Source organism: Ictidomys tridecemlineatus, chromosome 4 (genome assembly GCF_052094955.1).
Source record: "Ictidomys tridecemlineatus isolate mIctTri1 chromosome 4, mIctTri1.hap1, whole genome shotgun sequence".
In the NCBI taxonomy this organism is placed as follows: domain Eukaryota; kingdom Metazoa; phylum Chordata; class Mammalia; order Rodentia; family Sciuridae; genus Ictidomys; species Ictidomys tridecemlineatus.
The window spans coordinates 58,189,746-58,211,828 of NC_135480.1; the positions used below are offsets into that span (position 1 = coordinate 58,189,746).

The 22,083-nt window shown below is 37.8% G+C and overlaps 3 protein-coding genes and 1 non-coding gene across 5 annotated transcripts in view; 1 reads left to right on the forward strand and 3 right to left on the reverse strand.

Annotated features, from left to right (window-relative positions):
- The window catches only part of LOC101955567 (tripartite motif-containing protein 5), a 184,037-nt gene that overhangs the window by 119,911 nt on the left and 42,043 nt on the right, over positions 1-22,083 (forward strand). The window lies entirely within an intron of this gene.
- LOC101961333 (olfactory receptor 52H1-like) lies at positions 5,743-6,738 on the reverse strand. The gene has a single exon (XM_078048856.1). It carries the CDS (start codon positions 6,736-6,738, stop codon positions 5,743-5,745), a length of 996 nt encoding a protein of 331 aa, XP_077904982.1.
- Positions 10,634-10,740, reverse strand: LOC144377467 (U6 spliceosomal RNA). The gene has a single exon (XR_013438466.1). It is a non-coding gene; the product is annotated as a U6 spliceosomal RNA (small nuclear RNA).
- On the reverse strand, positions 17,974-18,915 carry LOC101977719 (olfactory receptor 52H1). The gene has a single exon (XM_005342295.3). It carries the CDS (start codon positions 18,913-18,915, stop codon positions 17,974-17,976), a length of 942 nt encoding a protein of 313 aa, XP_005342352.2.

Genomic DNA, 22,083 nt, shown 5'->3' on the forward strand with positions numbered 1-22,083 from the left:
TCCCAGCTGCTAAACATAGGGATGACTTTTTGGATAAGATCCCTAGCAAGACACACCCAGACTCATGTCAGGACCACTTTTAAATGCTAGGCATATTGATTTACAGAGAAGGAGTCACCATCAACCTATACTAAAGCACTAATAGTTCTCAACCTTGAGATCAAAAAAAAAAAAAATCTAACCAACTGTGCCAGAATATGGGGAAAAGCAACTCAGGAAAAAGGGAGGAGTCTTGGAATAAAGACAGAATTGAAGTAATGCAGCTCATGTCAGAATTTGCATTTTCTTTTTGTTGCCAAATCTAGTATCACAAACTAGCTACTTTCAAGACCATGATCACTTGTCTAATTTGCATTTCTCTATGGAGATCTTGAACTTGATTCCTTATTTCCATTTCACGTGTTTGTATGTTTACTAGGGTAATTTCTTGTATTCTCTTCTTGATCAAATTACACCAGGTGATTAATACTTAATCAGAGTTCCTGCTACTTATGGCTCAGTGTGAAGGTGCTGACTTTCCCCATAATCTGCAAAGGAAACGACATGGAGGCAATTGTTGAAGTACAAGCAGGAGCTCAGAGAAAATGTCCATGTGGGAATATAGGCTCTCAGATCATCATCAGCAGAAGCATGGCAGTAATTTAAAGCCTTGAGGCCAAATGAGATGAAGAGATAGAGAATGAACATAAAGAGCACGGAAGATCAAACCCTAATGTTTAGTTGACTCAAAACAAAGGAACAGTGAAGAAGACAAATAAAAGGTAGATATAAAGAAGTGGAGGGAAAAAACTCACTGGAGCTAAGGAAAGAACATAATTTTAAAAGGAAGAAATGTGCATATAATAATATAAAAAGTATACAAAACACTGCTAATAGTTCAAAAAATAAGAGGAATAGGACGCCTTGTAGCAACAATTTATTTAGCAACAAATTCAAATAGAATAATGCAGTGGTAATTAATACAAAATTTGCATAGGAGTGTGTTAAGGAGAAAGTTCAAGAGATGAATTGAAAGCAGTGGATATAAACAACTCTTTCAAGGAGCTATACTGCAAAGGAAAATATAAAATTGAAGGCAATAGCTAGAAAGAATCTGGAGTCAAGAAACATATTAAGGTGGAAGACATGTTATCAGGTATTTATCTTGATGGGGACAGATGTAACTGAGTGAAAATCAATAATTCAAGAATATGAAGGAAATTGCTGAACCCATTTCTGTGGCACAGCACATAGTAGATGCAAAGTTATGTTTAGGTGTGGAGGCTGCATTGCTACAAGAAAGCGCTTACAAGTGTGTGTTAGAGAGACAGGGAAGAATTGAGGGAGAGAGAGAGAGAGAGAGAGAGAGAGAGAGAATGTTTGTATTATAGATTAAATTTAGGAATGGATCATAATATTAATGCTGGCAAGGACGAGAATTAGGAAATGAGAATAAAGCATAAATGTATAACTGTAAAAGCCAGTAAGTTCAATGTATTATTAATGCTTGAAGTTCAAAGACTGGATTGCGATTCAAGAAAAAGTAAGCGGACAATAGTAGGTGATGTGCTCAGGACTAAATACACTCGATTTATATTAATAATGATTTGCATGTATTTGAATCAATACAAATTGTGAGATTTTTCGAGATGTTTAAATAGCTGAGGTAGATATTTCAAGATTTTTGGAGAAAGATCACAGTCCTAAGAATCCAATTTTCCCAGTTATCTCTTATTCATACAATTACCTCCAAATGTAGTGATTTTAAAAGAATTTGTCATCATCTCTTTGATTTTGTGAATTTTCTAGCATCCATTGGGTACTTCTCACTTGGTTTCTCTTTCTCAACTGGCTAATCAGATTTTTGATAGAGTCCTAATCATCTCTAACTTTGACCAGAATTGATGCTGGTTGTCAACTGGAACCTCAGCCAGGACTGTCCACCACATGGCCTCTCCCTATGATTTGGAATTCTCACCACACAGTGGTTGTGTTCTTGAAAGTGTCCTGTACATATTCAAAGACTCCAATGAAGAGGTTATAAGTTTTCTTACAACACTGCCTCAAATATCTCAGTATATCATATCCATTTTCAAGGAAATCAGTTAAGTCAACCCACAAGAAGGGATGGGAATTAGACTGCACCTCCTGAGAAGGCAGATACTATTACAGGAAAGTATATGGGATGCAAGATACTGTTTTGAACATACTTGGAAGATGTATCCTGTGAAAGTGCATCCTCTAGCAAAATAATACATATCTCCTCCTATGTCCAATATCCATGGATATATCTCTTCTGTAAGACGTGAACTCTCATTCCCATTATGAGATTAATTTAAGCACACATTTCATATGATTTGAGAAATGAGCAGTTATTACTTGAAACTGGATGAGGAAGGGAAAGAAGGAGTGGGCAAACCCAAGTCTCTGGTTACAATGTTCCAGACAAATAGAAGATATAAATTCTGGTATTTCTCAGGCACAGCAGGGTGAATTTAGTAACAACAATGTCTTATTTTAGAATATCTAGAAGAAAAAAATTTGAATATCCTCATCATAAACATGTGAAAAAAGTTTACCTTGATGAATAAATTAATTACCCAGATTTGATCATTGCCCAGTATACACATGAATTAAAATATCATCTTGTACCTTGGAAATTTGTACAATTGATATATGTCAATCAAGAAATTTAAAACCTAAGTTCTTGTTTTCAGTTCCCTGTACACAGTTCTTTGAATACAGTTCTTCTCAAACTGAAGTTCTGTAAGGTAAATAACTAAGTATTCTGACCTTTATATAGCCATATAGGATAGTGATGCTGAGACAGGATGCCTGCAATAGATACTTATAGGTCGAAGTACAGGAGAGGTATATTAAGTCACTTGTCATTACAATTTTAAAATTCAGTCCGAATTTGATTAATGTAACAATATTCTATGAATAAATGTTACAGAGCAAGGCCAACTACAGAGACAAAGCAACCAAGGATGTCATCTGTCACTGGTACTTGCTACTGTGCCAGAAAAATTTCAGACACATCACACATAGTATCCAGAGTGAGTTGATTAGAAGGGATAGGTAAAGGAAAAAGGTGACATTCTCGAGGGAAAATGTGGTTCCCCTGGGAAAGGAGAGGGACAGTGTATATTTCCTGCTCCCCAATTTTGTTGGGCATCTCAGAGAAGTTTCCAGAAAAGTCCTGCCTGTGTCCACCAGTTGACCTTTGATAACAGGATTGCATCAGACTTCCACGTCCTCACTGCACATGGTCTCCCCATGTAGGGGAGATTTTACTATTATAATGACATGTGAAAGATCCAGGCAACTCTGAGTCATTTGGGTGCATGTTCTAATTGGGAACATGTTATAAATTTTATGATTAAGAGTGTTGCCTCTTATCATCTTATCTCCCTGAGTTCTGCAATGTGGTAGGTCAGTGTAAAGATCATGAAATCTTCCACTTCAGGGTAGCTTGTGTTCTTCTTATCAGCAGGGAGGATCCTTTAGGGCCTGCATCTCCTGCAAATGACATGTTGTTTACTAAATAATGTGACATATCCAATTGACCTCAGGCAGGGTTGCAGTAAATTGCTTATCTGAAAGAAAGCATGTGGGGGTCAACACAGTAGGTCAAGTTTGTGGCATTATCTCCTTAACCTCACTGTACCCACTTCTCTCTTATGTCTGTCTCTTACCTACCAAAGGTAAGGTAAGAGACAGACAAAAGGACACAAGCCCCCTTCCTGGAAAGAATTATCAAAATTGCCTCAGTAAACTATGTCTTTTTTTTTTTTCCAATGAGAAATGACCTGAGTAACTTTCTCAGCATATTGCCTGCCTGAAGAAGTTGAAGATTCAAAAACTTCTTTTCCAAAGACTATGTCCTTTAAGTAGAACCTGATGGTGGTTTCATCTATGGATTTCTCTTTTTAAAAATCTATGAATATTTTATAATTTTAATCCATTAGACAAAAGCCACACCCACAAATATCTCCCTGATTGTCCACTGCCTAATTGTGGCTGAGAATTATCATATCAGAGGAGAATAATGCTAAGATTCATAGAAGTTCTTTGTCTAGTAGAAAATATTTATAAGGCACACCCTTAAGTATTTCTGTATTCCTAATAAATAATATTCTTACAAACTTGATCTGTAGATGACACAACTCCCTAAAGCATTTTTTACTTGGAGAATTTTTCCTCCTGTGAAGATGCTGTGGGTGGGAAAAGCCACATTTATTAGAACCTAGCTAGGCTTGACTCTAGTATCAACCCTAAATTCTGCTTCAACACTGAACAATTTGATTATTATCTCATATCCTTTTATCTGTACCTTATCATATGTGGCATAAAATCAGTGTTAGCACTTTCAAAACTCTACTTCCAAATCTCCTTAGCCAAATACAACAGTGCATTAGGCATATTTTCTAGATTCCATATTTTAGTTACAAGCAATTTGAAGGCTCAATTAGACTGGATGTGCAAGATGGCTTAATGATATGACTGGAAGTTGTAGTTGTCTGCTGTCTGGGATTTCAATTGGGGACATTTATTAGAATATTTATAAATGGTTCCTCCATGTGTCCTTGGGATGTGCACAGCCTAGTAACTAGGGCTAAGAAGGAGTCAACTATCAAGCCTTTGAATAAACCATGGTGGATTATGTGAAGGCTTTTATTAAACTAACATACAAAGCCCCCAAATATCACTTTTGTGAATATCATTTGTCAAAGATATACTAAGTTCAGTCCAGATTCAAGAAGAAAGATCAAAGTCCATTGATGTGGAATGGCAAGATGTACACCATGCAGAAAAGCACAGAAGCTAGAAAATATCATTGTGGTCATTATGGAAAACACAATCTGCCCTATCAAGGTACTATAGGCTTATCTATTATACACACTACATTCACCAGGAATATTGACAAGTTTTGTGAGAGAAAAACAAAACAAAACATTTTGCCAAAGAAGAAAAAACTTCAAGAAAGAATGACCCAAGCTAAAAAGATAATGCAACAAATACAGAAAATAAATATTTTAATGATATAAGATTTTATGAAGTTTTATGATTTTATGAGATTATATGAAATTTTAGGATGCATGAATAATGTTAGACAAGAAGCAATTATGGAGAATATACAGGAGTGCTGTCTTTCCTTTAAGCTCCCCCAAATTATTACAAGAATCAAGTTTATGGGTTTTTAAAGACCATGACTTTTCTGACATGAAAGGAGCCAGGATCTTGGTATCAGAATCACTTGGAGGATTATTAAAGAATGCAAAGGTCTATGGCCGGAGTATAGAGCCTGGAGTTGGCATTCTCACCTAGATTTTCAGGTGATTCAGATATCCACTATGTGTTTGGAAACAATTGCTTTAGCAGATTAATTTTCCCAGAGGATGCTTTAGAAAGTGTAATGATCCCATGTTATGTTTACCAACTTTCAGCTTCAATGTGCTCTACAAAGATAACCCAAATTATGAGGCTTTTCAATGCTTTTAACTTGTTTATAAAAATCTTCTATTTTATATATAATCAATATGCTATCCTATACGTCTTGCATATTTTATCTGAATATGAGACAAAGATCTCCCTCCAATCTGTCTGTGCATGAAAACATCTTCTTCAATTTTTAGCTTCTCTTCACATACAAACCTTTTCTTACTGCTTTCTCTTACTCATAGTGGATTTCTAGGATTTTATATAAATTGAAGTCAACACTATGGAAATATCAGCTTTTTTAAAAAATGGAAAAACTCCTCACATCACTAGTATTACTTTTTGTCTTTCCCATGCCCTCAATCTCATGTCATTGATTCCTTTAGGGAACAGGAGGAGGCTGATTCTGTCCCGAATCTGCTTGGTCTTCACCCCATAGATGATTGGATTGATGGCAGGAGGGAAAGTCACATAGAGGTTGGCAAAGAGTATGTGGAAGGAGTGAGGAATATTGTGACCAAAACGGTGGGCAAGAACGGAGAATATGGCTGGGGCGTAGAATGTAAGAATGACACCAATGTGGGAAGCACACGTACTGAGGGCTTTTTGGCGGGCATTCCAGGAAGGAAGGTTAAAGACAGCGTGAAGTATGAGAGTGTAGGAGATACCAATGAGGATCAGATCTGACATGACAGTCATCACAGGCACTGCAAATCCATACCATATATTGATGGAGATGTCCGCACAAGCGAGCCGGGCAACACCTATGTGCTCACAGTATGTGTGGGGAATGACGAGTTTTCGGCAGAAAGGTAGTCGCTTTAATAGGAAGATGCATGGGAAGATGATACAAAAGCTCCTGCTGATAATACCCATCACCATCTTAGTAATAAGCTGATGGGTGAGAATCGCAGAGTATCTCAGGGGGAAGCAAATAGCAACATAGCGATCAAATGCCATGGCCAGTAGGATAGCAGAATCCATGGCAAAGCTGAAGTGGAGGAAAAACATCTGAGTAAGACATCCATGGAAGGTGATCTCCTGAGGACCCAGCCAGAAGATGCTCAATGTTTTAGGTACACATGTATTAGACAGGATGAGATCTGTAGCGACCAGCATGGAGAGGAAAAAGAACATGGGCTCATGGAGGCTGCGCTCTGTGAAAATAAGGTAGAGGAGGACACTGTTTTCTGCCAGGACAACAAGGTAAATAATAAAGAAGGGAATCCTGATGCAGTGGTGGAAGGGCTCCAGCCCTGGGATTCCAAGCAGAATGAAGACGCCTGGATTGAAGCTACTCATGTTGAATGCCACCATTATGATCGTAGGTTGGAGGAATCTCAGAAACTGAAAATAAATATTTTATGATATTTGGTTATCATCTTCAATAGAAATTAACCTCTGAGGTTTCTCCAATAGTATCCATTCACTTTCATTTCTTGGATATCATTAATTATCTTCTTCTCGTTGCTAGTAAATGTCTGCCACATTTCAGACACAATTTTAAGTCATAATGGAAGTGTTGTTGAAACATTGTCCCAGAGACATAAGTCACAAAACTAAATAGTCTTGCCTCTGTATCAACAACTCAGAAAATTCTTTAAGAAAATGTGTGCATAGAATAATATTAGGCAGAGACCCACTTAATTGCTAGTTAGGATTTGGAGCAAAGTTCAAGGTGAATTCCGAACCCTAGAGAAATGCCATAACTAATATGTAGGATCACAAGGTGCTTAACAAAGGCAGGATCAATGTCTAAATCCTTAGGTAAAACAGGGAGTCTCTTTTCTTTCTTGCTTCTCCCTCACACTAAACCATCTTCCCTGGTTCTCTTTACTGTTAAAGAAAAGTTCACCAACATAAAGGGGAAAAAAAAACACTCTTCCCTAAAATTTAAATTTTCAGTGACTTAATCTGCCCTTCAGACATTCGTAGTCCAGAATAATGTTCAAGAAATGGCAGACTATGTTTAGCCAGGCTTAGTAGTCCTAGCACCTCAGGAGGCATGTGGATTTCGAGTTCAAATGCAACCTCAGCAACTTAGTGAGGCTCTAAGCAACTTATGACACCCTATATCAAAATGTCAAAATAATAATTTTTAAAAAGGTTAGGGATGTGGCTCTGTGGTTCAGTGCCCCTGGCTTCAATACTTGTGTTAAGAAAGAAGAAGAAGAAGGAGGAGGAGGAAGAGGAGGAGGAGGAGGAGGAGGAGGAGGAGGAGGAGGGGGAGGAGGAGGAGGGGGAGGAGGAGGGGGAGGAGGAGGGGAGGGAGGGAAAGAAGAAAGAAAGAAAGAAAGAAAGAAAGAAAGAAAGAAAGAAAGAGAGAGAGAGAGAGAGAGAGAAAGAAAGAGAGAGAGAGAGAGAGAGAGAGAGAGAGAGAGAAAGAAAGAAAGAAAGAAAGAAAGAAAGAAAGAAAGAAAGAAAGAAAGAAAGAAAGAAAGAAAGAAAGAAAGAAAGAGAAGGCATACTAGCTGGGCAGGGTGGCTCATACCTGTAATCTTTGCAACTTGGAAAGCTGAGCAGGAGGATCACAAGTTCGAAGCCAGCATCAGCAACTTAACGAGAGAACCAGGCTCAAAATAAAACATAAACAAGATGTGTTGCACAGTGGTTAAGCATTCCTCCATTTAATCCTTGGTACCAAAAGGAAAGAAGAAAGAAAATATAAAAATAAAAGAGTATAGTCTGATGACTTAGTATGTTAGATTTGCCTCATGGAAAGATTATCAAATCCTTCTCCCAACCCTCCAAGAAGAAAAACAGGAGATGGGTAGCCTGGACTCCAGGATAAGTTGCCCAGTGGCATTCTTCCCAGTCTAGTCCACTTAATGACTCATTCTCGAGAAACTTTCTTAAAACAGTTGAGTCTTTTCCCAAAACTCTTTTGTAACATGATAGAAACTCTTTTTCTCTAAACTTGGTGCCACTCCTTTTTTTTTTCTCTCTCTCTCTCTCTGTGTCACATGAGTGTTGAAATTTTTCAGTGTTCTGTGCACATCTAACTGCTTTCTTGGTGAGAAACTTCACCTGGGAGATCTTCACAAATCCTGTGATTCTCACTGACCCCTATGTCGAATATTGTGAAGTCTATGGTCTTAAAAACAGTGCTCTCTCCTCAGTCACACAATTGTTATCCTATGCCTGCCATCTTCACTTAAAAGTCCCACAGGTACACCCCACTCAGAATATTCCAAATTACCCCACTTCTCTGTCTCTTGCACCAACCCTGATTCTACTACATTGTTTTATAACTCAACAAATGACAGCACTTCACAATGTTTTTGTCTAGAAACTCTGACTCTATCTTAATCATATCTTCTTCACAAACACCCTCCCCATCGTCTAAACAATTATCCTATCACAAGTATTCACCCTCTAAGTATCTGTGTTACATCCACTCATTGCTATCCCTTCACTGACTGCTGTGCCCTATGTATCATTAGATGGAACCAAGACCTCTGCATCGGGCTCCTAATTCAAATGCATCTTCCTTTAGCAATTACAAGTTGGGGAGGGGTTGAAAAAAGAGCCAGAAAATATAGAGAGAAAATGAAAATAGTATTTAAAATATATCTCCCGGTATACTCCTTTTGGCTTACCTGCCATTAAGAAAGAGTAGAATGAATAAGAGTACAATAAATCAGACATAACTTTCCTATGTGCATATATGAATACATGACCAGTGTAACACACATCTTGTACAACTACAAGAATGGAAAGTTATACTTTCCATTCAAGTGTCCCTGGCTTCAATGCTGGTGTCAAAGAAAAAGAAAAAAAAAAAGAAGAAGGAGGAAGAGGAGGAAAATAAGAAGAAAAAAGAAAGAAGGAAGGAAGGAAGGAAGGAAGGAAGGAAGGAAGGAAGGAAGGAAGGAAGGAAGGAAGGAAGGAAGGAAGGAAGGAAGGAAGGAAGGAAAGGCAGACTAGCTGGGCAGGGTGATGCACACCTGTAATCTTAGCAACTTGGAAAGCCCAGCAGAAGGATCATAAGTTTTAAATACAGTGAACTTGAAAGTATATTCTTACTATTCCAAGAGAAATGAAGAATGGTCTAAGATCTATTGCAACTAGAGAGAAAAGGAAAATGGAAAACCTATCACTTCCAGATGGGAAGAAATGGCAGGATGAAGTCAGCAGTGGATTTCACCTGTGTGTTACTCAAAGAAAGCTCCACTTCATTAACAAAAGCTTTAATTACAGGAGAGGCCAATATACAGAGAAGCTTCATCAAGAGCCCATAACACAGGATCCAGGGTTCCCACTTAGTACCACAAAATTGTGTGGAAGTTCCCTTTCCCACACCCTACCACACATGCACCCCATGCTATCTAAGGAGAGAAAAAAGGACAATACAGAAATTGAAAGGAAAAAAATAAAAAATAACAGTTATGATTATTGAATAACTAGAAACAAATACACTAATCTACATGAAATAAGTAGAAGTTGTCAGAAATTTAAACAAGACAATCGAAGCATACATCTTTGTGTATGTGGGTTTACAGGGCTGAGTGTTGAACTCAGGGCTTCCCACATACAAGAACAGTGGTAAGTTATATCACTAGTCCTATCTTCTTATTCATAAAAAGCAAACAGTTTATTTAGAATATGGTTGATTTCCAAGCATACAGAAAGCTTAAAAGCCCTCTATGCATGCTTCTTTTTACTTTCTTCCTTCCTTCCTTTCTTTTATTTATTTCTTTTTTCCTTTCTTCTCTTTAGTTCTACATGACAATAGAATGTATTTTGACATATCAAACATACATGGAGTATAACTTTCCATTTTTGTAGTTGTAGAAGATGTGTAGTTACACTGGTCATGTACTCATATATGCACATAGGAACATTATGTCTGATTCATTCTACTCTTTCTTAGTTCCTTTCCCCTCCCTTCTATCATTTCCCTTTGTCTAATCAAGTGAATTTATATTCTTCCCGCTGCTTATTATAAGTTAGCATCCGAATATCAGGGAGAATATTCTTTGGTTTTTTTGGGATTGGCTTATTTCACTTACTATGATCGTCTCCAGTTCCATCCATTTACCAACAAATGTCATAATTTCTTCTCCTTTAATGGTATATGCACCACGTTTTCTTATCCATTCATCTCTTGAAGGGCCCCTACTTTGTTTCCATAGCTTAGCTATTGTGAATTGAGCTGTTATAAATATTGATGTAGCCACATCACTTGTAGTATGCTGAATTTAAAATCCTTAAAAACATGGAATGTTTCACAAATTTGTAGGTCATCTTTGCATAAAGACCATGATAATGTTCTCTATATTGTTCCAATTTTAGTATATGTGCTGCTAAAGTGAGCATTCTCTACTTATTTTTAAAATTTTATTGTAACTATTTTGTAAAAGCCTAAATGCTTCATTCACTCAAATGATATATTTAACTCTTAATTTGTATCCATCACACAATTTATAAGCAGTAAATTATAGGATGTTGTAGAGAAGTAGATAATGGTAATCTGAATTAAGGTAACAATAGAGATTGAACTTCTGACATATAAAAAGATGGAACTGGTAGATCTTGCCTATTGTTAGAAGGATGATAGAAATAACAAACAAAGGTGTTGAAAATTTGGAAAGCTCTTTCATCTCCATGAACTTCCTAATAAGTTTTTTTTAATTTGTTTATTTGCTCATTTGTTTATTTTTTTCTTGGATTCTGCTTTGTCTCACAATTTTAGAAATAATTTAAGAGTTATCAAAATATGCCCACCTGTTAGCTATCCACCAAGGACAGCAAATTACGGTACTTGGAAACACATTAACTGGCTGGGTGAATGGCATCCACTTTTTTACATCTCAAATACTTAACTCATACCTGAAGAATTTGCATAAAACTCTTCTAGACCTAACCAGACCCTGTGGCATTATTGACATCATGGTAGGATACAGTTCTTATATGACACTCTAAAGGACTTCAGTTATTTTCTTTGCTTGGTCTTAAGCATCATGTTAACACTTCACCTCAAGTAAGAGTATTAATTGGAAGAGCTCATAGAATCCTCTCCCACGTCAAAAGTGAGATAACTTTGGTCCATCTACTATGTCACCCCCAATTTAACTTTCACATTTTGGGAATACTTCTGTCTGAAATCCTGCACTTGTGTTTGATCTTGATATTCATCTAAATTAATTGTCTCTTTTTTACTGGCTAACTCCCACTCACCTACCATCCTCAACAAGCTTTACTGACAAATATTCATACTAGAAATGTTCCTAAGAACTCATGAGGCCCTTTGCGTTCTTGAATCAGAATGCTTACTGCACTATTTTAGTTTTGCTTTATTAGCTTTCTCATGTAATAAAGAGTAAACTTTAATAGGACAGAAGTAAGTTCTCTCAGAACAGGTTTCAATAAGTATAGGGTGAAGAAATTAGCATAGGAGTGTCCTTGGGACTCCACACTAATTCATTTCATCATTCAATTAATACAGTTTATACAGGTTCACTACCCTGCCATTCACTAGGTCTCTTTCCCAACTGTCCCCGCACAGCCTACCATAAAATAACACAGAGCAGTGTCCAGTGCTGTTAAACGTTTCTGGGAAACGAAAAGATCTCAAACAGCATGGGAACTTGCTTCCCTTATTCATGTATCTTCAACCTGATGAAGACTTTCACCAAAGGAATCCATTGTCACTACACCCCACTGAAAGATGGTCTGGAAGTAAGGACACAGGAAGATGTGAGAAATTATTACCTTCCCCACCCACCTTCAAAGTTCTAAATAAAACAAAAGATCTGTAGCTTTGCATCTCCATGATTCACTCAATCTTCCTGGATATCACAAACTATATATTTTCTTTAATGTATTAATAAGTCTTTGTCTTAGATCACCATCTCTTTGATCACACAATCCTGATTTTGGTCATTAGCAAATAGTCTACTCATTATTACTTATTGATTGATCTCTGATTAATGAGTATTGTTCTCTTCTCTCCCAATACTAAAAGTATGTCATGACACATTATACATTCTAGCTCAGTCCCACTCAACACTAAACACAAGACATTTTTCAGTAATATCTTTAACATAAAGTAAATAACTTATGGCTGGCTTTTATTTTAGATGCACTGATATGATGATCTTACTTCTACCCCCTTAAAAATAATGGGCACCCGTGGTTGGTCTACAAATTGCAGAGAACTGCCTTTAAGACTCATCCCAGAAGACAAGTCCTCACCTCATTTTGTAGGTTTGTTGCTCCGTGGTGTGAATGGGGAAATGGGCTTGTTGGTGCTTGCCCTCATCTTCCCAAGAAACAACAGATACTCCTTCACATACGTGTTCACAAATTCAAGCACATGCTTATACTTAGGAGTTAAATGAAAAGTCTCTGAGCTGGACTTTCAGATGTCAATCATCAGATGGCTAGTCCAGTCTGGAATGGGCCAACCTAAATATATCATGACTACTTATTGTCTTAAACATTTCTCATATTATTAGCATTAGAACTTTTGACCTCCAGAAAAATCTAAAAATAGTTTAGGTAAGTTAGTGTAAAGGACTCAGAATTAAGTTCCTCCTAGTTCCAGTGACACATGCCTGTAATCCATCTATTCAGAAGGCTGAGATAGGAGGATCACAAATTTTAACCAGTCTGGAGTCTTCACTTGACGCTGTCACAAAATAAAAAGCCAAAATGGGCTGGAAGTATAGATTAAGGGTAGAGCACTTTCCTAGTACATAGGAGGTCCTGAGTTCAATTCCTAGTACAAAATTTATTTTGAAAAGGAAGAAAGAATGAATATCTTGCTAGGCATTCCTCTTTGATTCTACTCTCTTCAGTAAGCATAAGCTCTAGAACTATGTTCAGGTTTTAACCTAGGCCTTTCTTACTTCTTGGAGTCTCCCCTTTCCCCACCTCCTTTGCTCTTCTTCCTCAGGCCCCCTCTGCACCAGCTTTTACTTCCTCCAAGAGTTCTCCCCTACTCTCCACAAAGTCATACCTCGGAGGTCCTGGTCCTGGAACTGTTTTTGCAAAGGCAGGATTAGGAACAGAGGGTATAAAAATAAAGTAGGTCCAAAGCAGTCCACAGACAGAAGTGGCAAGCTCAGGAAGGACAGACAGAGGGACAAAAGGAACAGATGTGGGACCAAGGTCACAGTGGAGACGAACAAACACAGAGCCTAGAGGATTTAGCACAAAAATACCTCCCTTGTCTTCTATTGGGATGAAAGACAAATTAGAAGAGAGGGCTTCTGAGACAGAGAGACCTATGAGCCCCAGTGATACAAACAAATTAACACTCCCTATACTAGGAACTTATTCCTCTGCTAATATTAGTGAAAGCTTGTCTCTTAGAATCCAAAACCATAGTGTAAAGATGTAAATGTGTAAGTTCTTTCTCTTATGCATTCCAATGTCGGTGGCCAATACCGCTAAAACAAAAGGCAGATTGTCAAGAGAAAACATATCATATTTATTCAATCTGATTTTTAGTTGTCTCGGGAGATTTCAGAAATAAAGATCCAAAGACTCAGTGAAAGCTGCATTTTTAAATTCAAGTTCAATGAAGAAGGGACAGCTGGGTAGAAATGTGATTGGACAAAAAAGGTAGGATCTCATGGTAACTAGCTGGGGAAACTTAATGACACCTGTTGATTCAGATTCTTCTTCGTCTGTGTAACATTCCTTTCCCTCCAAGTACGTCCTCAGAAATTAAGGATTTAGATCCTCCTTTCAGGTGAGGTAGATGAACAACCTCTCCAGGTTTTATGTCTTTCCTCCAGGGAGACTTTTAGTTTCTATGCTTTCCTTGAGGAAGAAGAATTTCAGTTTCTATGACATTTTTTTCTGGGGAGAAACAGGAAATAAGGAAAAGAGAGATGGATAAGAGCAGAGGAGACTTATTTCTGAGGCCCTTCTAATTTCTGGTATTTCAAAGTTTCAACATGCCACAGACCACACGTTAGGGTAACACGTTGTAATACCACTGGTAGCATAACAGAATCAAAATCTTACTGAGTTGAAATACTTCCCCTTGCGTCCTTGGATGACAATGCCCTGGAGACATTTTTCAGTGCCTGGCATTTCTACAGTTGTGAAGAGGCCTCTCTTTCTGATGGTTTCTTCATTGGCCAATCTTGCTTGGCATTCTTCATCTTGCCTCTGTGGTGAATCAGCATGGTGCTGTGGAATTTTATTTTTCTTTATGTTGAATTATAAATCCAGGCTAAAACTCATTTGTTTTAACCCACTTATTGAGTATCTATTATGTGCTACCACAATTGCATTCAATAGGAATACAATAGTAAACAAGGCAGGTACTAATTTGGTCCTCAGGACTAATGAAGATCAGATATTAAAAACTAAATACAAAAGTAATCATCTCATCAGGACTTTGATGGTCCTAAAATTAAAAGTACATGTGCCATGACAATATATATAAGAAATACTATTATAGAATACAGTATTCAAGGAAAGATTTTTTTTTCTCTTTTTTTTGTACAGGATATTGAACTCAGGGGCACTCAACCACTGAGCCACATCCCCTGCCCTATTTTGGATTGTATTTAGAGACAGGGTCTCACTGAGTTGCTTAGCACCTCACTTTTGCTGAGGCTGGCTTTGAACTCCCAATCCCCTGCCTCAGCCTCCCGAGCCACTGTGATTACAGGCGTGAGCCACCAAGCCCGGCAAGGAAGGACTTTTAATTGAAGCCTAAATAAGAGGCACCAAGCAAATAACAGTGACTAGAAATTGTACATATTTGTGAAGCTGAAACTAGGCAAGTAATGGTGGGTATGTGGTCTTAATTCAATTGTCAACAATTGTATCATTCTAGTCTTTTGGGACATTTTCACCAACTTCCTCAAAATACAGAGCTAACTCCACCAAGATACCCTGAATATATTTTTCAGCTGAGTATATAAGAGAGATGGTGAGTTTAGGACATAAAACAATGGCTAAAATAATGTACTGTGAAATCTATGCTAGCTATCAACAGTTATTTAAAAGGCCATGAACAATAGTTGAGAGAAAAGATTTTTGTTGATGTTTGAATATACTTGAAAAACATTAAAAACAAGAGGGGCATTAGGTATTTTCATTGGGCAGAGTGTAAAACAATACAAAAGACTATATGTTTCAGCCTTCAAGAAATATATGAAACAGGTATTGGATAGAAAAACACATAAGAAAATAAGTGATAGTTTTCAATAATGCCAAAATTAAAGTTCCTATATGAGCCTCTTCTGAGCCACTTCACTAACATTTCAGATAGAAAAAACATATCTCAATACACACATACAAATAGGATCTTTATGTCAGAATGCCAATTTTACTCATTATTTCCTTCAATTTTTAAATATATATTTATTATGATTTAAAACATGCCTCTATTTTGAGTGAAGATTTGGGATCTAGATGGTCTTATCCTAAGACAGTTTCCCAAGATGAATATTGATGGCTTCCACTCAAACCTATTGGAAATTTATACCAATTTTATATTAAGTACAATCACAAGACACTGGGTATGGCAATATAAAAAGATTATTTCTGGAACTACTTTCTCAAAGATGCAAGGAACTGCTATAAATTGTAAATAAACATAAATTAAGTATAAGTAAATGTAACTAAAATGTAACACTTGGAGTTTTATGAGAGCTTGCTCTTTTCATTTAAGTTTTCCTTGTCCTGCAATCATCTTAAAGGAGGACAATATTCAACCATAGTCCTGAGGACCTGGAATCACTGGAAAATTTCAAGGTAATGGTGACCCAATCACACGTAACTTATAAAATGCTCATTATGGCTTTCATAGAGTGCATAGGAACAGGTTGGAAATCCTTCAAAAAGACTATGAAATACTCTCAGAGAGATAGGTAATACACTAAAGCTCTGTCAAATTCCATGTCATAATAAAGGGCAGAAAGTGATGTTTATATTCACCGGAATGAATAATAGAAACTTCAGACTCAATTTTTCAATTTATTATTCTTATTATTTTGCATTACAATTCTTAATACACTTTTATACCACAACTTATCATGTCTCTGATTGTATATCAGGTATGTTGAGTTAATTTTGTCAGATGGCATCATAAGAGAAATAAAGGCAAGTCACAGTTCTAAGGCAGTAGCATTCCTATTTTTTTTTTTTAAGAGAGAGTGAGAGAGGGGGACAGAGAGAGAGAGAGAGAGAATTTTAACCTTTATTTATTTTTTCTTAGTTCTCGGCGGACACAACATCTTTGTTGGTATGTGGTGCTGCTGAGGATCGAACCCGGGCCGCACGCATGCTAGGCGAGCGCGCTACCGCTTGAGCCACATCCCCAGCCCCCGTATTCCTATTTTTAATAGTGCAATTTATCATGAAGGAAGATGGGAAAGAACACTTGGTACAGAGACATGGAGCGAGTTTCCAGATCATTTTTGGAGAAAATAATCTAGGAGTGTTGGGGACCGCAAATCAAGTCAAGGGGCGCCTGGCAGTTTGCCAGGAGGAGTGGTTTGTGAGGCAACGCCACCAAGCCATTAAGATGATAGAGATTCCTTATTGGCTGTTTGCTGTAACTTGATGATTACAATTGAGTCAAGCTGTGTGTAATGAGTTAGGTATATATACCTCTGCTGTTTTGAAATAAGGCGGCTCCCGCTACCTTGGGTGCCTGCTACCTTGAGTTCCTGCTCAGTTCCTGCTGAGTTTCCCCGCAATAAAGCAGTTCCCGCTTCAACCTTCAAGTTGCTTGTCACCTCCCAGTTATTTTGCCCAGCCAGACTTGGCCTGGGAGAGTTTGTAAGGCATTAGTGTGAGTAGAATCCCAAGAAGTAATTAGATGAAGAGTTCAGAATTCAGAATCATATAAATCTGTATTCTGTGCTTGGATCCTCCTTTAAGCATCTTTCTACAATTTTGTTAAGTCTGTGACTCCTTAATCAAAAACAAATTAAATAATATTACTCTCTCAATCATACTTTTAATTATTAATCTTAAATCATAAAATAAAATCTAAGGGATATTTTTTAAAAGTGTTAGATTTCTTTGTGCATTTAATTAAGAAAAATGGGTACAAAAATATGTACCTCTAAGCTTTCCCAGATGGGGAGGAAAAAATAAAGCAAGTAGAGAATTTAAGAAAAAGCAATAATAATCTATGTTATCTGGACCAAAGTTTGAAACATAGTGTTTGATTATAGCAGAGAATGTTGATAACTACCTGACAAAGGAAGGCAGAAGACTTTTGCTTTTATTTCAAAACCACAGGATGAGTTGCATCGGGGGAAATATCTATTCTTCAAATATCTTCAAAATTAGCAACAAGAATAATATGAACCTTAGATTGGCTCTGCTGCATCCAGCATCAGCTTTTACACACACACACACACACACACACAGAGGCAAGGTATTAAAGAGTTCATGTTTCAGAAATTTAAATGGCTTGTCTTTCTCTACTTTTCCACTTTCTTATATTCTTTACAAGGGTAGAATGCTTAAATTTTAAATTATTAAGAGGTATACCCTCATTTTGTGTCTTTCTATGTTACGTAAAATTTCAAAAAATCAATTAATCTAAATTTCACCTTTGGTGTCCACTCACTGTGGCCTCTTCCAAATGATGAGAAGAATAAATTTCTCCTGGATCTGCTTGGTCTTCACGCCATAAACAACAGGATTTAGGGCAGGAGGGATGGCCACATAGAAGTTGGCAAATAGGATAAGGACATTCCGAGGGACACCGTGCCCAAAGCGATGAGCAAGGATAGAGAAGAAGGCAGGTGTGTAAAACATGAGGATAACACAGACATGGGAGCCACAGGTGCTCAGGGCCTTTTGGCGGGCACCCAGGGATGAGAGTTGAAAGGCAGCACGGAGGATGAAGACATAGGACACAGCAATAAGGATGACATCTGAGATGACTGTCATGAGAGGTACAGAAAATCCATACCAAATGTTGACAGAGATGTCAGCAGAGGAAAGCCGAGCAACACCTATGTGCTCACAGTATGTATGTGGGATGATGCGGGTCCTGCAAAATGGTAAGCGTTTTAGAAGAAACACATCTGGCAGGACAATAGAGAAGCTCCTCACGACAATGCTCACCATAAGCTTGGTGATCACCTGTGGGGTCAAGACGGTGTTGTATTTCAAGGGCAAGCAGATGGCCACATAGCGATCAAATGCCATGGCCAATAGGACAGCTGAGTCCACTGCAAAGCTGAAATGCAGGAAAAACATCTGTGTGAGACAACCAGAGAAGGTTATTTCTTGGGAGCCAAGCCAGAGGTTACTGAGCAGTTTGGGCACTGTGGCAGTGGACAAGATGAGATCCGTGCTGGCCAGCATGGACAGGAAGAAGAACATGGGCTCATGGAGGCTGCGCTCAACTGCAATGAGGTAGAGCAGGATGCAGTTGCCCACAATGGCCACAAGGTAGATGACACAGAAGGGAATCCCAATCCAGAGGTGGAAGTGCTCCAGGCCAGGTATTCCAAGAAGGATGAAGGAACTTGGGTTGTAGCAGCTTGAGTTAGACATGGTCTCTTCAGTCTGGGATCCACTGGTTCTTGAGCCTAAGGACAAACCAGCTGTCAGTGTGAATTATGAAATCTGCCAATTCTACTGTGGAGCTGAAAATAGTTGGTTACTGCAACTGTCACATTCAGGGTTCCTACATTAAAAGCATGTCCTCTCTCAGGGATGATGAGCTGGCACCTGTGGGAGTGACTAGTCTTATACATTGACATTCATACACACATATATATATATATATTCTAATAAACCTTATGGTATAGCTATTTTGGAGGTCAATAATTTCTTATGATTACACATCAATAACTTTCTTTTCCATTGTGGATTATTTAAATTGTGCCCTCATTCATAGGGGAAAAAAATCAATTTTGAAGAAAAAGGCAAAAGAGATTAGAAGAGGAGGACCTGGAAGAGAATAATAAAAGTAGTAAAACTGTTATATATGATGAAGTTATACTGTAAAGAATGAGGAACTGCTGACTTTCATAGAGTAAATTCTATGTTTCAGGCAATGAATTTGATGGAAATAAATTGAAGACTTTGGATAAAGCAGGAGGAAAAAACGAACAAAAAGAGAAGAAAAGGAGGCACATTTCAGGGCTGGGGTGATGTGGGAACTTTTATTTCAATGATTGAAATATGATTCAAATTTGGAGGTGTATTTATTGAGATGCCATCTACCAGAGAACATTCAGGGACAAGGGAACAACATTCCCCCTTCTCAACAAACAGTGAGCTCAGAGTATGATTCAAGACTTCACAGGCAATATTGGACGCCTTAGAGGATCTCTGTTCGCTTTGCTAGTTGGGGAGATAGCTTTATAGATCAGTGATGATCAGGGAGTCTCACAATGCCTCCAAAACAGAAAACAACTAGTGCAATTTGTCATAGGCAAAATCAAACACAGCTGACTCTCCTCCACTGGAATTAATACAAAGAGATACTAAGAAGTTTTGCAAAAAAAAAAAAGTTTTCTTTTCCTCAAAGTTCTCCTTTCTTTTCAGTATGCCAGTGTTTGGACTCTATGTGTGAAAAGCTTCATCTGTGTAGAAAATAACACATTTGGCGTAGTGTTTACATTGAAAATGCCCTTCACACTTTAACTCCACTTCTGTGATCTGTTTATATAGTACTTTGAAATGAGAAGGGAAGGGAAATGGGCACAAAGGCACCGGTAGGTATGGCACTGGAGAGGCCCCGCAGCATATATGCCATCCTTACATGAGTTTTGAAGAAGTTTTCCTTTTACCTTACACCCACCAAAAAAATTTTTTTGCAAAATCATTCAAAAGCTTTTAAGTATAGGAAGTGGACTTTGCAAAACCGTCAAAAGTCACAACTTGCATGAGTGTGTTTGGCAGGACTCCGTTGTCCTATATACAAGAAGAGATTGGGAGAAACCACATAGGATTTTGTGACATCTCTCATCTCTTCTAGTTCCCCCCACGCCTCCCATCCAGTCAAAGCTTTACAGAAGAACGCTTCTTGCTAAGTTTTTAATTTCACAGTCGTCAATCAGCCCAAGCAATACCACTATATCTACCTAGGAGAAAAGTAACTAGTTCCCATTATCCTGTATGAATGCCTGCTAAAAGTTCCATCTTCAGAACTGATGCAAATTAAACTCCTATAGTGACTGAGCTTCTATGGAGAATGTACAGCAACAGAGTCCCCATGAAATCCTATCTAAAACGATGGTCATGTGGTCTCCTGTGGCCTGAAAAGCAGGTGGACAGAGAAAGCTCCCAGCATCTCAGGAGTTTTGGAGAGAATGCCACTTATAGCAAAGAATTGCTGCACACATACACCCTACCTCAGGACAACACTGAAGGAGAAGAAAACTCAATAATCATTACAACTACAAAGGGAGGCAAAAATAAAACATCCAAGCTCAGATCTGCTGCTTTAGTGAAAACTTCGTTTCTTTTGCCCAGAGAGAGATCCCTTTTCTTCTGAATTCCTGGATCCATCTATTCCTGGCTCTAAGGACAGACCAGCTATATTTGCTGGTCTGCACTAGAAGCCAATAGTTTCCTCAGGCTCTAACTCCTTGTCATAGAATCATTGGTGCCAGAAGAATCCCTTTCTGTCAGGGCCAGGTCCTTCAGGGCTCAGCCCATACTTGGACCCTGAGTAAAGGGAGTCTGCATTGTTGGATGAAATGACAGAGCCAGTGAAGGCCTTTCTCTTCACTAAGTGACTGCACTTTTTAACTCACCAGACTCTGAGTTCTGTTGCTTGGTGAACAGGGTTGGTAGGAACTATCTATTTAGAAGAAACTGAGTACGATTTTAAACTAGGAAATGTTGTCGTAAGAAGTAAATGAAAACATTTATGCATTTGCTCATATTCCCAGGTCATTTAGGTTAGATGGGCCCCTCCACTCCCATTTCCTCATAGGGGATAAAAGTCATCATAATAAGTAATTTCTCTTGAGATGGAATGTCACTGGGGTTTTAATAGCCTGTGGATATTGGGCCCACAGGATATTCAGCTCTAGACAAATCCAACAACATCAGTTGAGACAGCATTCTCAGAAGCCTAAGAATAGTTTTGTTTTCTCAATATTCTTTAATTAGTCTTTATGTTTACTTTCACCAACACTATTCCAATACAACTAAGACTTTCTAGATTATTGACATTGGAGTTTAAGTCCTGCAATTTTGTCTTTAAAATGTTCTTACCCATTTTCAGTACTTTGCACTGACATAAAAGTTTTAGAAGTTATGTTTTATAACTAACACATACACACACACACACACACACACCACACTAGTTGGATTATTTGATTGCATTGAATCTATGTGTTGAAATGGAAATATTTGACACTTTTGTAAAATTGAATATTTATTCTATAAATATAAATGTAATACATCTTCTTATTAATGTAGTTTTATAAAATTTTCCCAATAATAGATTAAAATTCTTATATGTACTTAAAAATACAAATAGACATTTTTTTGGATGCTGAGTATATTTGTGTCATGTAGCCACTCTAAAAAAATTCCCCTAAATTCCTGACTTTAAACAGAAGAAACAGATGATCTATGGCAGTTCACAAGCCCACTATTCATCTTACAGTGTTGAAAACAATGTATTGAGATGGTTGCATGTCTTTTGAGAAACTCTAAAAGAAAATATTTCCTTGTTTCTTCTGGCCACAAGAAGCCCAC

Coding starts and splice junctions, on each gene's coding strand:
- LOC101977719 (XM_005342295.3), bottom strand. CDS start 18,915: ATGTCTAACTCAAGCTGCTACAACCCAAGTTCCTTCATCCTTCTTGGA.
- LOC101961333 (XM_078048856.1), bottom strand. CDS start 6,738: ATGGTGGCATTCAACATGAGTAGCTTCAATCCAGGCGTCTTCATTCTG.